We start from the raw sequence: 15,187 nt of genomic DNA, 5'->3' as shown, positions 1-15,187 counted from the left end.
TAAACTGCATTGTTTACCCTCCACTACACCACTGTGGTAATGTTAAATAATGTTTTAATAGCCTATAGTTTTATTGGCATTTTGTGTTAATTATTGTGATAGACTCACATTTTACCGGTATAGCGTACCCCCATTATTTATTTTGCCGGGGCGCCATAATGGACCGTACCGGCCTACGTTCACCCGTGTACATGCATCTTTTGTATTGGGTAGCCTACTAGACCAGTTGAATCCATAAAACAGTAGCTACAGAGCTGCAGCACTCTGGGAATTCTACCCTAACAGACTGGGGTTTTGAAGTGTTCTGCTCGCATTGTAAAGAAGAAATTAACTTGACGAATAAGGACAGTCAATAAAAAACAGATTTACTCTGAAGTCTTCCGCTCAACAAAGGATACCCAATGGAGCATGAAGCAGATTATATAAAAGATTTTTATATTACAAAGCACCAGGAACCAAGCAGTCAGCGGGGAGATGTAAAACCACCAGACACCCTGAAGGGATTTTCTTAGTAGTGTTGCTCTCTGGCACATGTTGTCTGGAATCTCCATCTGTGCTTGTGGGTCAAACACAGCGTATAAACACACACTGAAATCACATCGCACCAGCACACGCAAGGCTAGTGGCAGCACAAAGTAACATGCAAGTAAAGGCACTGTATCCTAACTGTATTCTGAAATCTGTTCTAAAGTGTATTCCAATCTGAACAACTATTGATGAACTGCTAGTGTACATACAGTACCTGTGTAAGCACACAGCCTAAGGAAGCAAATTAATTACTAAACCACTGTTTAATGGAGGTGGTGCTTCCTTTAAAGGCTCCCTTTACAATCATGCTGCAGATGAAAAGATTAAGCTGGTGGGACTGGGCTACTGGGATTCTGTGAAAAAGATAAATGAGACAGAGGTGAACAGTAGTTGAAGGTGAAACCATGGTATGCAGCATTGTGTCTCATGGAGGGAATCATCGGCTAAATTGAAGCACTCTGAAAAGTTATCATCTTCAATTATCTGTGGAAGAGCTGTTGAAACTGAGGTCTTGACTCAGTGGTCATTAAATATCTTGTGGCTAGAACAGGGGTGATAACCCCGGTGCCCTGGCCTGGATAGATTCCCAACATGGCTGCTCATCCTACCAATGGCTACTCAACCGCAGCTTCCAATTGTCTCATTCAGCTCTCCTCTTACCCAGAATCTGACATTCAGCCATATTCTGTTTCTAACTAAAGTCGTTTGTTTGACAGTAAAACAGATCCTCCATCACACTACCAAACACTATGACACTAATGATAATTTAATGTTAGCTAACTGCAGGAGATTCTGAAGAAGCACCAGCTCCATAAAAATCAGACACACTCTAGGCTGCTCCCGCAGGGCCTGATGGCTCACATTTGGGTGCAGAACTGTGACAAATACGTGGCAACTGTTGTTGATCCACCTTGACTTTCTGTCAGGACGTAAGTGAGGCATCAGGGGACAATCGTGAGGTACCCATAGGACCCCTTCTCTGCTGGATCCCAAGGGGCCAGGGTTCTGATCTAGAAACAGTTTTGACTACTCCTACAGTTTTGCTTCGGTACTGCAGTTTAACTGATGCCCGCCCCAGAAAGACAATTTCCATAAACAGCCACATAGAAAAGTCCGATTTGAAAATTCCTAATGAGACACTTTAGTCATCACCTTTGTGCACAAATCCATATATTTTTTTCACATCACAAGATATTAACAAATTATATTCATCCAATGTCTGCCTTGTTTTTGGATGATGTGATGATGTCGTCGCTACTTGCGCTGCTTCATGTGCGCTAGTGCACATGTGATGTTGGTCGGTATAAACCGGATGCAACCCGGATGTAGACGGTCCATGAATCGACGTCTACGAGCGTGAGTAGATTACCTTGAAAACAATAGTTGAACATCTTGGATGCAGTCTCCAGTTCTTATTACACCTCAGTGCTGGATCCCCATGGGATATTCTAGATATAAACATATTCCAACTGGGTGACACTGACAGTGCTCATGCTCAACACCTGCACCAACCCATTTACGCATTTTGTACGTCAGTCAAACTCAATATCATGATGGGTAGTGTCAGATATTAAGTCAATGATTGTACCAAGATGGAGTCAATTAATAAGTGTGTACCACCACTTCAGCCACCACTACATTAGGTGAATGTGCCATGTACAGTAGTTTATGTGGACAACTGGCAAGAAAACTAAGCTCGGACCCCGTACATAGCCTACAGTAGAGTAAAACAAACTGCTCTAGTGTTTGCCATTCTCTCCAAGTACAACAGGCAGCAGCCAGCCACCAAGATATTACCAAGTCTAATCACATCCTCTCAAACCAGGCACTGTCTCCCTGTTTCCCTGTGGGATGCAGGGATTTCAAAGTCAAGGTAATGCGGACCAAACTCGATTCTAATTAAAGTTGACATCAGGTTCCTCTCCCGGCTCCTCCAGCGTTCATCTAAATCATTCATGCTGAGAACGCTGGTGCCGCCAAACCATTTGGGCTCCATCAATGATTAAAGACTTGATCAGGCAAACAAAAACAATAACACATTTACAAACAGTGATAAATCTACAGGGTTGGTAGTGTGTCAGTGGTGACCTGCTTTGACATGTGTTGAAACTGACTGACTATAGCCTCACTTATACCTAGTTCTAACATGAGTCACTTGTCCTGATCTTATCCACATTCTGATTGTGCCCACATTGTAGCCGTTGCATCTACACATGGTATTAAAATGTGTCTCTTGGCCTCCCGAGTGGCACAGCGGTCTAAGGCACTGCATCGCAGGGTTGCGGCGTCACTACAGCCTGAGGTTCGATCCCAGGTTATGTCATTACCGGCCATGACCTGGAGTCCCATAGGGTGGCACACAATTGGCCCAGCGTCGTCCGGGCTAGGGGAGGGTTTGGCCGGGGGGCTTTACATTGCTCATCACGCTGTAGTGACTCCTTGTGGCAGGCCAGGCGCCTGCAGGCTGACTTCGGTCATCAATCAAACTGTGTTTCCTCTGACACATTGGTGCAGCTGGCTTCTGGGTTAAGTGAGCGGGTGTTAAGAAGCGTGGTTTGGCGGGTCATGTTTCGGAGGATGCATGACTCGACCTTCATCTCCTTAGCCCGTTGGGGAGTTGCAGCAATGAGACAAGATTGAAATCACGAAAAAGGGGTTAAAAGATAATAAAAACATTTTTTTAATTGTCTCTTATCTGTCCACTGTATCCACATTGTGACCAGATTTCCTGGGGCCTCCCTGTATGCAGATTATTTAACACATATCCTTTCAAAATAATATGCATTTATTTACTTTAAGACAATTATTGATGCCATAAGTCAATGGTGCTACCTGTCAATGATTTTAGAGACCAGTATAATTATGATTTAAATGGTTAGATCATCCAGATCTGTTTCAAATTGATTGATATCCAGATACAAATGGTCCCTGACTACCTCTGGAGGTGGTCGTCTACACTTGTCTAAAAATGTGGGCACATTCAGAATGTGGATAAAATCAAGACAAAGGATGCATGTTAGAAGCAGGTATAAATGGGGCTAATGTGTTGTGGGCCTGTCTCATTGACCTTGTAAACTCAGTGTACCTTACATCAACATTACCCCGCTGATGTTCAGGAGGCAAAACGTTTAAACGCACAGTTTTCCCCTTGTAAAGTAAACCCACGGAAGACAAAGGTTAATAATTGATTAACTGTAAAATGCATGTTGAGGGATTTTCTGGAGAAGATACATCTTGCTGTGGATAGCATACTCATGTTTGGTAACAATAGGACATAACGTTACACCAATATTACTCATGAAAACAGGCAGTGCCTGAGTCTTTGTGTGCTCTCCCTATCTGTTGTGTCTTGCTGTGGGGTTATTTTCCTCTGTTGTGAGCTCAACATGTTTACTTTAAAAGAGTGTGACAGTAAATTACAATTATCCACAAGCAAGATACTTTCAAAATAGTTCAGGAAATTAGGCTGTACTAATAGGACGGTTGCTTTATAAGTCAAAGTGTATTTTACATCATGCATTTTAAATATGAAATAATTTATACCCATGTTAACTTCAGAAAATGTCATAGTTACCATATGATATCATTAACATCACAGCACAATGAAAACAGGGAGAGACTAAACTATGGTTTTATGTATTTGATTACAAGTAGCTCCAGTATGCATCAATCTGCCTACAGTACAACTATGACGCATGACCATGCATGCACTATACATGAATTAAACACAGGCAGATGAACCAACATTGTTATTCCAATTAATATTATATTCATTAAAATATAATTGTTCAACTCTCTAATTATGTTAAATGCAATTTCAATTCTAGACATCATGCACATGACAAGACACATGGAACATATCTTTGAGCCATAACCAAATTACACTCAGTCTATCGCACTGAGTAAGTTGGAGGCATTTTAAAACCAGTGGGATTTTAATTATTGTCTCCCCAGGCAAAACACGCACACCCACATGCATGCACACAAACACACAGCGCAATAATGGCTTGTATTTATCATATTCACACTTTATTAATTAGCTGTGTCCTCTCTAGGTCATTAAGAGAAAGTTGTGCTGAATAAATTAGGAAGATAAATATTTGTGTTGAGTAAAACTGTAGGTTAGGCATCATTTACACTAGCATTAATTATTATGTCATAAACACAACATTACATCTGATCCTTTGTGACAGCTCAGAAGATATAATTGCCAAATCATTTTACAGGGTAATAATTTTGGCGGTGGTGAGCAAACACCTCTTATGTTAGGCTTGACAAGCTGAATTTGAATGGCTGTTTGGCATGTTCTGATGGGATGTTGTTTTGGGAATAAGTAGGTTTTTATCAGTGAAGCTCTGTAACATTTCTGCATTGTCATGTTAAACTGTAAAAACTCTCCTGCTTTCTCAAACTACTTTAAAAGAATGAACAAAAGAATGTCAATTATTATGAGTAAGCATAGATGTACAAAAAGTGTTGAGAGGACAGAAACTGAGGAAAGTAAATGACAGTAGAGTGAATGTTCTATTTTGCTTGTAGCCACAATTTGCTTGAAGGCACAGGCAATTCTGCACCATTTCACATCATTACTATAACAGAGGTCCTCTCAACAGGAGACAGCAGTTAGAAAGACAAACAAATGCGTGATGTAAATACTGTCGGCATTGAAGAAGCCCCTTTCCTCTCTCCTCCTCTCCTAGTGATTAGCATTTCAAACAGCCGTTGTTTTGCATCTGAGTTCCATGTTCATTTCCATGCCATCACATCCTTGCATGTGTGAGTGTGTGTGGCTGAATCTGGAGTATCTCGAGGAGCAGCCCAGGCATGTCAGGCCCTTTCCTCCAAAATGTTGGACAGGACAAATCAAATGACAGTGTCTCTAAACAAAAAGTATCAATAAGAATGCCCAAAACAAATGAAGACAGCGTCTCTCCACAAAACATATTGATAAGAATGCCCAAATCAAATTAGCTTCCACTCATCAATAGCAGGGCACATTGCTTCATTGAGACAGTCAAGACAAGAGCCTCTGTTCATAGTCATTGGTCCAAGTTCACAATCTATTTCAAATGTCCAGTTGTCTCTCTGGGTGTGACTCATCCAAACAGACAATGCATACAGCAATCATCAGCTCAGCATTTATCTCTCACTGAAAGACAATGTCCCTCTGACAGAACACAATATGGAATCCAATTGAGAGATGATGTTTTTATCTGCCCCCCATCTCTGTCTCTCAGAGGACACAGGCAGGGGAGTAGGGATACATACTTTATTGCACAGGCTCCTTGAGTTCCTTTTGAGTTATCCTTTTCATTCACACCAGTCACTTTATTTATCTGGTAGGGCTGCTCATTTGCTAGTGTATTCATAATTGTATCCCAGGAACTGCACGAGATCTTCACTTTGTTCAAAGAAAAAAACGAGTGAGATTTACTGTAGGCCAGGGCACATTCAGGGTCTCAGTCGATTGGCTGAGATGGGTTTTTGCTACCGCGCTACCTGGAAAAGGTAAAAGGAAGAACAGATGTAGAATCTTAGAGTCAGTTTGCCACAGCAGGAAATTAATCCTGCAGCAACAGGAAAAGTGAATTATTATGTGGATTCTAATTAATGGACATTTTTGTAAGGGTTGATACATTTTTCATAAGAGAAATTCAAGTCTGAAATTTTTAAGTGGAAATTACAAACTGCAGAAGCCTTTTTAAACCTCAAATACAGTTAAAGCAACAACAACAACAAACCCTGCAACAGGGTGCAATCCAGGAACTTCTGAAAGGTCTATTAAATGCTGGGTCACCCTGTATCAACAGCCTTCACTAGAAATCATTATTTCTACTGCCTGATCCAAATCTTAGACATAGTGTATGTAGTGGACAGGGAAATGGCAGAACAGAGTTTCTTCCTGGGGCAACTATAAAATCAGATGGGTATAGAATACCTGTCCAGAAAGATTCATGTTGGAATGTTTGTTTCAGTTTTTATTCATTAATTACTTTATGCAGTATATGTTCAGCTGTTTTTCTATTCCCTTTGACTTGACTCATGATAGGTTTCCCTACTGCATATATATTTCAAGCTGATAAAAGGCAAGACATCACAGATTTGCACATTCCTAAAGGCAGCAGTTTGTCCACTGGCATGAAAGGCTGTCAGATTGAATTACATTCCATTTAGATCTCTGTATCAGCTGGTTTACATGTATAAAACGGTCTCATTTCATGTTTGTCCTTTTGGCCCCATCTTACACAGAATTACCAAATAAAGCTTGCTTAGCCCTCTGTGACTGACTGGGAGCAGTAATCATGCCAGATTGTGGGATATTTTATCATCAAAGCAAGGCTTATTGCATGTACTGTAAACGCATGTGATGATTCTGCACAAACGCTGTCATTCAATCTTTGCATTAGCTAGATGTGCAAACATAATTAAGCTTCATGGGGGAGGGGTGCAGAGAGAGAGAGAGAGAGAGAGAGAGAGAGAGAGAGAGAGAGAGAGAGAGAGAGAGAGAGACACAAAACAATCAATAATTTCATTAGGTTATTTATCATCATCTTTACACAGGGACCACTTTGAAGCATGTATGTATCATTGGTGCCTTTTCCCTGATGTAATACTAGTTGAAACAGATGTATAGTTTTCTTGTCATTTAATGATTGTTTTCTTAATAGGTTGGTTTCATTGCCTTCCAACTGTACTGTAATAATGCATGAATTCAAAGTCCTTCATTTAATTTCCTTTGCTGTCCCTTCACATAAACTCACCTTGGTGGTCTTGACTTTGTTTCCAGAGCTGCAGGACCAGCCATTGAGATCAGGCAGTACTTTACTCTCCTCTCCCTTTAGACAGGGCTGCATCTGGCACCACCACTTCTGAAGCATGATGGATGCTGAAAAGAACAGGAGAGAACACAGCACAGTGGGCAGTCAGTCACTTGAAATGAGATGAGTTGCAGCGTGTTGTTTGGAGAGCACTTCAATAAACACTGATTTCCGCCTGGAAAAACGGGCGAGATAACTGTAACATTGACAATATGTTGTTGTAATAAAAACCCTTGAAGTACTGAAACTCTACCATCTTATATGAAGCATCCTACCTTCAACACAAGAGGGCATTGCCCTTGTTTTCCCAGCGACCTGGCCAGGGAAGCAGGAACACTTGACAGTTTGAGAGCGCTCCTCAATCTTGTTCTTATTGCAGCAGCGATGGGCGTCCACCACTTCACAGGTACCTGTCTTTACCTGTGATGAATCTGAGACAAAGGGTTTAGGAAAGGTGGTAACCTGACTAGCATGCATAGACATAGATGAAAAAAATTAAACCAGTCCTTAAAATCTGTCAAAAAGACACGTCCCTGCCTTCACATACAGATGTAGGATCTTCATTTGATCACTTTTTTGTTGTTGAGCATTTTCTTGTAGTGTTTTTGAACACTTGGTTATTAAAGGGAAGAGAATAAATTACTGACAATTACCTGTTTGTTATTTATGAATGTGTAGCTGATTATTGTAGTATTTTGTAGTATCTTCCTACAGTCGCTGTACAGTAATTGCAGCATCAGCATATGCTGTGTTTAAATTCTACCATACAGACCAGACCAAACATCTCTTTTCACCTCATTAGTATTGGCCGTGCTCAGTTCCCAGTAGAGCTAGGCATACTGGTGGCCAGGAGCCATAATGAGTCTTTTGGGGGCCAGGGGAGGGGCTGGTGTGGGCTGGCTCTGGTACCTACCCGACTGCCCCAAGGGGCTGTGGTTGCCGGTGGACATTGGTTGGCAGTAGAGGATCACTATGCAGAGCAGGAGGCCGCCCCAGTGTACCGGCCACGCCATCTCTCAGCTAATAACCTTCATCCTGTCAGCCAAGCAACAACAGAGAAATATGTTGTTAGTGGGAAGGTATGATACATCAGCCATCGCACAGTATGGGGGATGGGGTCTGAAACGTCTGTTAGAATATTCAGTATTAGTTCAAATACTTTGCTTACAGCTACTTCAAATATTTGATTTCTTAAAATAGAAAAATGTTAGTTTAACACTTTTATATCTACATATTGTGTCTACATTTCATCATGAAGTTTTATGAAAGCTTGATAAAAGACACAATACAATACGACATACAATTACTGCCACCCAGTGGTTAAAAAAAACAGTTATTGGGACAAAAGGTGAGAAGAGCTAAACTCATGAGGGACATGGACCAAACATTTGTATTCAATCAACAGTTAGCCTATCTGACTGCACCCATGAGTGGTGTTAGACCCAGCTTGCTGAGACCACCAACGGTCAGACTGAGCCACCAACTGGTATAGTGTTTACAGTGCTGCCATAGTATAGGCCCATTCAGCGCTGCAGGTTCTTGAACTTTTGATGTCTGATGGCCTGCTCTGTAGCCAATTCCGTTGTCTGTCTCGTTTATATATAGGTTATTTTAAAGTGATTCCACATTCAAACACACTATGTTACACGAGTTTTCAACTTTAATATATATCTTTATACAGTATGTAAGGATTTCCTGACCCAATAACCTAGGCCATACCACCCTTTCACAACCCTCTGAGAACTTCTACCTCACAAACCCCCTCCCCAGTCCACAACAATACCCTAAATAACCGCAAGTATTTCCAACACAACCAAGTCGTCCCAGAAAAACTAGGACAAGGATTTCTTCTTTTACATTTAATTACAGTGCTGAATAATGCAGAGAACATTGGGAGAAAAAAAGTTAACCTACTGCTGTTGCTCAGAGATTCTCCCAGAAGAAGGATATCAGGAGTATTAACTACTGTATTTTTAACCAGCATCTGTTCTTCAACAAGGTCTTAAACCCGTCACTGTGTCTGTATGCAGTAGGTAGCCTACCTCAGTGATGCAACCTACTAAGGTGATCACATACTGTATCAAACACCACAGACAAGACTAGCATTAGATAGACAAGAATGTGTTTGAATTCATGTGGATTTATGGCAAACATATCTAATAATTATTTCCCCCTTGGTCCATAGTGTATCTGCTCCCATTGTAATAAAAAACAATCTCGGCCACCCGTCAAACTCAATATTAAAGAGAAAATCTGCTTTGATATTAGGCCTACAGTATCTAAAAAAGATTGTGTTCTTCAACACCTGGTGAAATAGAGCTACGCTACATGACCAAAAGTATGTGGACAAATGCTCATCAAACATCTGATTCCAAAATCATGGGCATTAATATGGAGTTGGTCCCCCCTTTCCTGCTATAACAGCCTCCACTCTTCTGGGAAGGCTTTCCCCTAGATGTTGTAACATTGCTGGGACCTGCTTCCATTCAGCCACAAAAGCATTAGTGAGGTTGGGCACTAATGTTGGCGGATTAGGGCTGGTTCGCAGCCGGCATTCCAATTCATCCCAAAAGTGTTCGATGGGGTGGAGGTCAGGGCTTTGTGCAGGCCAGTCAAGTTCTTCCACAACGATCGACAAACCATTTCTGTTTGGACCTCGCTTTGTGCACGGGGACATTGTCATTACGAAACAGGAAAGGGCCTTCCCCAAACTGCAACAAAGTTGGACGCACAGAATCGTATAGAATATCATTGTATGCTTTAGCGTTAAGATTTCCCTTCACTGGAACTAAGGGCTCTAGCCTGAACCATGAAAAACAGTCCCAGACCATTATTCCTCCTCCACCAAACTTTACAGTTGGCACTACGCATTGGGGGGGGGGGGGGGTAGCATTCTCCTGGCATCCCTCAAACCCAGATTCGTCCCGTGGACTGCCAGATGGTGAAGCATGATTCATCACTTCAGAGAACTCATTTCCACTGCTCTAGAGTCCAATGGTAGCGAGCTTTACACCACTCCAGCCGATGCTTGGCATTGCACATGGTGATCTTAGGCTTGTATCCGGCTGCTCGGCCATGGAAACCCATTTCATGAAGCTTCAGATGAACTGTTCTTGCGCTGACGTTGCTTCCTGGACCAGTTTGGAACTCGATAGTGATTGTTGCAACCAAGGACAGAAGATTTTTACATGCTATAGGACTCGGTGGTCCCATTCTATGAGCTTGTGTGGCATACCACTTCGCGGCTGAGACGTTGTTGCTCCTAGACGTTTTTGTTTTGTTTATACCTTTACAGTCTTGTCTTATTGCTGCAACTCCCCTTCTAGGCAGAGTTCCTCTGTCCAGGGTCTGTGTTCTTTTGCCCATCTTAATCTTTTCTTTATATTGGCCAGTCTGAGATATGGCGTTTTCTTTGCAACTCTGCCAAGAAGGACAGCATCCCGGAGTCGCCTCTTCACTGTTAACGTTGAGTGTTTTGCGGATACTATTTAATGAAGCTGCCATTTGAGGACTTGTGAAGTGTCTGTTTCTCAAACTAGACACTAATGTACTTGTCCTCTTGCTCAGTTGTGCACAGGGGTCTCCCACTCTTTCTATTCTGGTTAGAGACAGTTTGCGCTGTTCTGTGAAGGGAGTTGTACACGGCACTGTAGAAGATCTTCAGTTTCTTGGCAATTTCTCGCATGGAATAGCCTTCATTTCTCAGAACAAGAATAGACTGAGGAGTTTAAGAAGAAATGTCTTTGTTTCTGGCCATTTTAAGCCTGTAATCAAACTCACAATACTCAACTAGTCTAAAGAAGGCCAGTTTTATTGCTTCTTTAAATCAGCACAACAGTTTTAAGCTGTGCTAACATAGCTGCAAAGGGTTTTTCTAATGATCAATTAGCCTTTCAAAATGATAAACTTGGATTAGCTAACAACGTGTCATTGGAACACAGGAGTGATGGTTGCTGATAGTGGGCCTCGGAACGCCTATGTACAGTCGTGGCCAAAAGTTTTGAGAACGACACAAATATTAATTTTCACAGTCTGCTGCCTCAGTTTGTATGATGGCATTTTGCATATACTCCAGAATGTTATGAAGAGTGATCAGATGAATTGCAATTAATTGCAAAGTCTCTCTTTGCCATGCAAATTAACTGAATCCCAAAAAACATTTCCACTGCATTTCAGCCCTGCCACAAAAGGACCAGTTGATATCATGATAGTGATTCTCTCGTTAACACAGGTGTGAGTGTTGACGAGGACAAGGCTGGAGATCACTCTGTCATGCTGATTGAGTTCGAATAACAGACTGGAAGCTTCAAAAGGAGGGTGGTGCTTGGAATCATTGTTCTTCCTCTGTCAACCATGGTTACCTGTAAGGAAACACGTGCCGTCATCATTGCTTTGCACAAAAAGGGCTTCACAGGCAAGGATATTGCTGCCAGTAAGATTGAACCTAAATCAACCATTTATCGGATCATCAAGAACTTCAAGGAGAGCGGTTCAATTGTTGGGAAGGAGGCTTCAGGGCGCCCAAGAAAGTCCAGCAAGCGCCAGGACCGTCTCCTAAAGTTGATTCAGCTGCGGGATCGGGGCACAACCAGTACAGAGCTTGCTCAGGAATGACATCAGGCAGGTGTGAGTGCATCTGCATGTACAGTGAGGCGAAGACTTTTGGAGGATGGCCTGTTGTCAAGAACGGCAGCAAAGAAGCCGCTTCTCTCCAGGAAAAACATCAGGGACAGACTGATATTCTGCAAAAGGTACAGGGATTGGACTGCTGAGGACTGGGGTAAAGTCATTTTCTCTGATGAATCCCCTTTCTGATTGTTTGGGGCACCCGGAAAAAAGCTTGTCCGGAGAAGACAAGGTGAGCACTACCATCAGTCCTGTGTCATGCCAACAGTAAAGCATCCTGAGACCATTCATGTGTGGGGTTGCTTCTCAGCCAAGGGAGTGGGCTCACTCACAATTTTGCCTTAGAACACAGCCATGAATAAAGAATGGTACCAACACATCCTCCGAGAGCAACTTCTCTCAACCATCCAGGAACAGTTTGGTGACGAACAATGCCTTTTCCAGCATGATGGAGCACCTTGCCATAAGGCAAAAGTGATAACTAAGTGGCTTGGGGAACAAAACATCAATATTTTGGGTCCATGGCCAGGAAACTCCCCAGACCTTAATCCCATTGAGAACTTGTGGTCAATTGATAATGCAAGAATGGGCTGCCATCAGTCAGGATGTGGCCCGGAAGTTAATTGAAAGCATGCCAGGGTGGATTGCAGAGGTCTTGAAGAAGAAGGGTCAACACTGCAAATATTGACTCTTTACATCAACTTCATGTAATTGTCAATAAAAGCCTTTGACACTTATGAAATGCTTGTAATTATACTTCAGTATTCCATAGTAGCATCTGACAAAAATATCTAAAGACACTGAGGCAGCAGACTTTGAAAATGAATATTTGTGTCATTCTCAAAACTTTTGGCCACGACTGTAGATATCCCATTAAAAAAAAAATCAGCCGTTTTCAGCCACAATAGTCATTTACAACATTAATAATGTCTACAATGTATTTCTGACCAATTTGATGTTATTTTAATGGACAAAAAAAATATGATTTTCTTTCAAAAACAAGGACATTTCTAAGTGACCCCAAACTTTTGAATGGTGGTGTGTATAAAAATCAAATACTTTCCAAGGTGTTTAGAATTTAATGAACAACGCTGCAGCTTCAGATCATTCGACTGACAGTTGTTTGCAGATAAAGCAGTCAGTCATTTTCTGATCACGATAGTGTTTAATCACATTCATGAAACAATGGATTCAATTTAGATATGAATACTCACTTACCTATAGAGCCATATATCATTGTGATGACAGCTAGCACCTAGGCTACTTTCCTGATTGTTTCTTGAAGTTGCCGTCCATCAACCAGACAGTTTATCGGTCCAAGAACGCACTCACTATTGAGAGGAAAACATTCTCATGCATGATAAAGTATGCCTACACTTCACTCTGTTCGTATCTTTCTTTGCCTTTTACAGAGCTAATTTCGTATTAACCCCTAAAAACCGTGGTTCCTACATCAAAAAATGTTGTCCACATCAATGCGCAATAGGCTAGATATAATGCTGGAAATAATGGTTGAAAGAGTCCCCTCCTCAATAATTATTGATTTCCTTGAGTTTGTTTCTGTTCAGTAGCCACCTCATATTTGATCCGAAAACAGACGAAACCGCGTGATAAGTCACTCCAATTCAGACTATTAACGTTGAACAGGATACAGTCCGAGGCAGAAAAATAGAAGGGTTAGAGAGAAATATCTCTCACTGCTGTTGAAATATATTCCAGCCCATGCTTCAGAGCTATCCTCTCATCATTGATGGACTAATTTGGAAAAACACAGGTATCATATCTTCATGCAGTCGCTACTGGGGCAAAACGTATGAATGGGTATGATGTACTTCCCCAGAGCTTAATGACTACATGAGGGCACAAGACACCAGTTTTCACATGATACTGACTGTTTAGCATGCCATGCGGCTTTCTCGTCATTTAACAACTTAATCAAGAAACCATCTTTCTCCATACCACACCAAACCTCATTCAATATGACACGTAAGGACTAAGGAGCTTATGCTGATTTAACACAGTGATAGTGTGTGGGTACATTTGATCTGCTCACTCACTGCGGGGTATGAATCCTGTACCAGGGCTGCATTCAGTAATTGAACGGAAATGGTGCTGTACTGAAAGACAAGTTGAAAATGGGGATGGGTTGGGGAACGATGTCAGCATGACCACTGTCCTTTAAGTACATCACTCATTGCTTCAAGCCACCCCACACCATCAAATGGGAGCAAACCAGTGGCGGTCAGTGCATTTAAGATGAGGGAGGACGATTATATTTTAGCCTTATTTCTATTACTTATTTCTATTACAGCATATTGGATGACTGTCATTCATATTCCATTCACCCAGCTCAAAGTAATAGCGATAGGTTTAGGCTACTACCTGATACTAAAATCATAGCAGCCACATATAAACAGCATCATCCCTTTGATCGTTGGATAATTCTTTCTCGCATCTACACGCTCTCCTCCTCTCACCTTTTCCCCTAGCTTCTGGACTAAAGTGCAGAACACAACAGCGGTCTGTGACCAGACGAAAAAAACTTTCATAGTCAAACCTAAATATCATAACCACTACATACAGCATACATCGTTGTCACCATGTCAGCTAATGTCAAGTCAACATAGCTACTAGAACTAACGAGTTAGTAAACCCGCTACAATCAGGGAATACAGTGTACAGGTAGCAAGCAATTTAGCAGTTACCGGCAGGTACCAAAAGCTTACTTGGAAGAGTTCCGGTGTTGGATAGCCATAGCCAGCTAAGTAACATAGCAAACCCTCTGAGCTGGGTGTTTGAGTTGGCTAAACTAGCTAGCTACATTCACTAGCTAAGTAAGTGAAAGAAAATAAAAATATAGCCATCTCTTGCTTCTCCATTTTTGAATAAATTAATTTGTTCAAAACTGTTAACTATTGTCTTTCCTCTTTGAGTCAACTAATCTCCACATTTTATGCACTGCAGCGCTAGCTGTAGCTTCTGCTTTCATTACTAGATTCATTCTCTGATCCTTTGATTGGGTGGACAACATGACAGCATGCTGGAAGAGCTCTGATAGGTTGGACGAGGTCCTCCGGAATTGTCATAATTACTTTTTACTGGGGGAGGTCGGGTAATGTAATTATGTGCATGAGCACAAAACCCCACATCTGTAATTTTACTCCTGTCCGCATCTGCCATATCAGTAATTTTTACATGGCAGGAGTATAACAATT

The 15,187-nt window shown here is 41.7% G+C and overlaps 1 protein-coding gene across 1 annotated transcript; it reads right to left on the bottom strand.

Moving 5' to 3' along the window:
* Positions 1-6,015: 6,015 nt before the first annotated feature.
* LOC106572409 (chemokine-like protein TAFA-4) lies at positions 6,016-8,359 on the bottom strand. Its single transcript, XM_014146548.3, has 4 exons — positions 8,260-8,359; positions 7,622-7,777; positions 7,290-7,414; positions 6,016-6,027 (listed from the first exon to the last, which is right to left on the bottom strand). Exons 1-4 carry the CDS (start codon positions 8,357-8,359, stop codon positions 6,016-6,018), a joined length of 393 nt encoding a protein of 130 aa, XP_014002023.1.
* Positions 8,360-15,187: the final 6,828 nt, after the last annotated feature.

The sequence above is a fragment of the Salmo salar genome, chromosome 15 (assembly GCF_965601325.2).
Source record: "Salmo salar chromosome 15, fSalSal1, whole genome shotgun sequence".
NCBI classification, from domain to species: Eukaryota; Metazoa; Chordata; class Actinopteri; order Salmoniformes; family Salmonidae; genus Salmo; species Salmo salar.
This window is presented reverse-complemented; position numbering and strand designations above follow the sequence as displayed.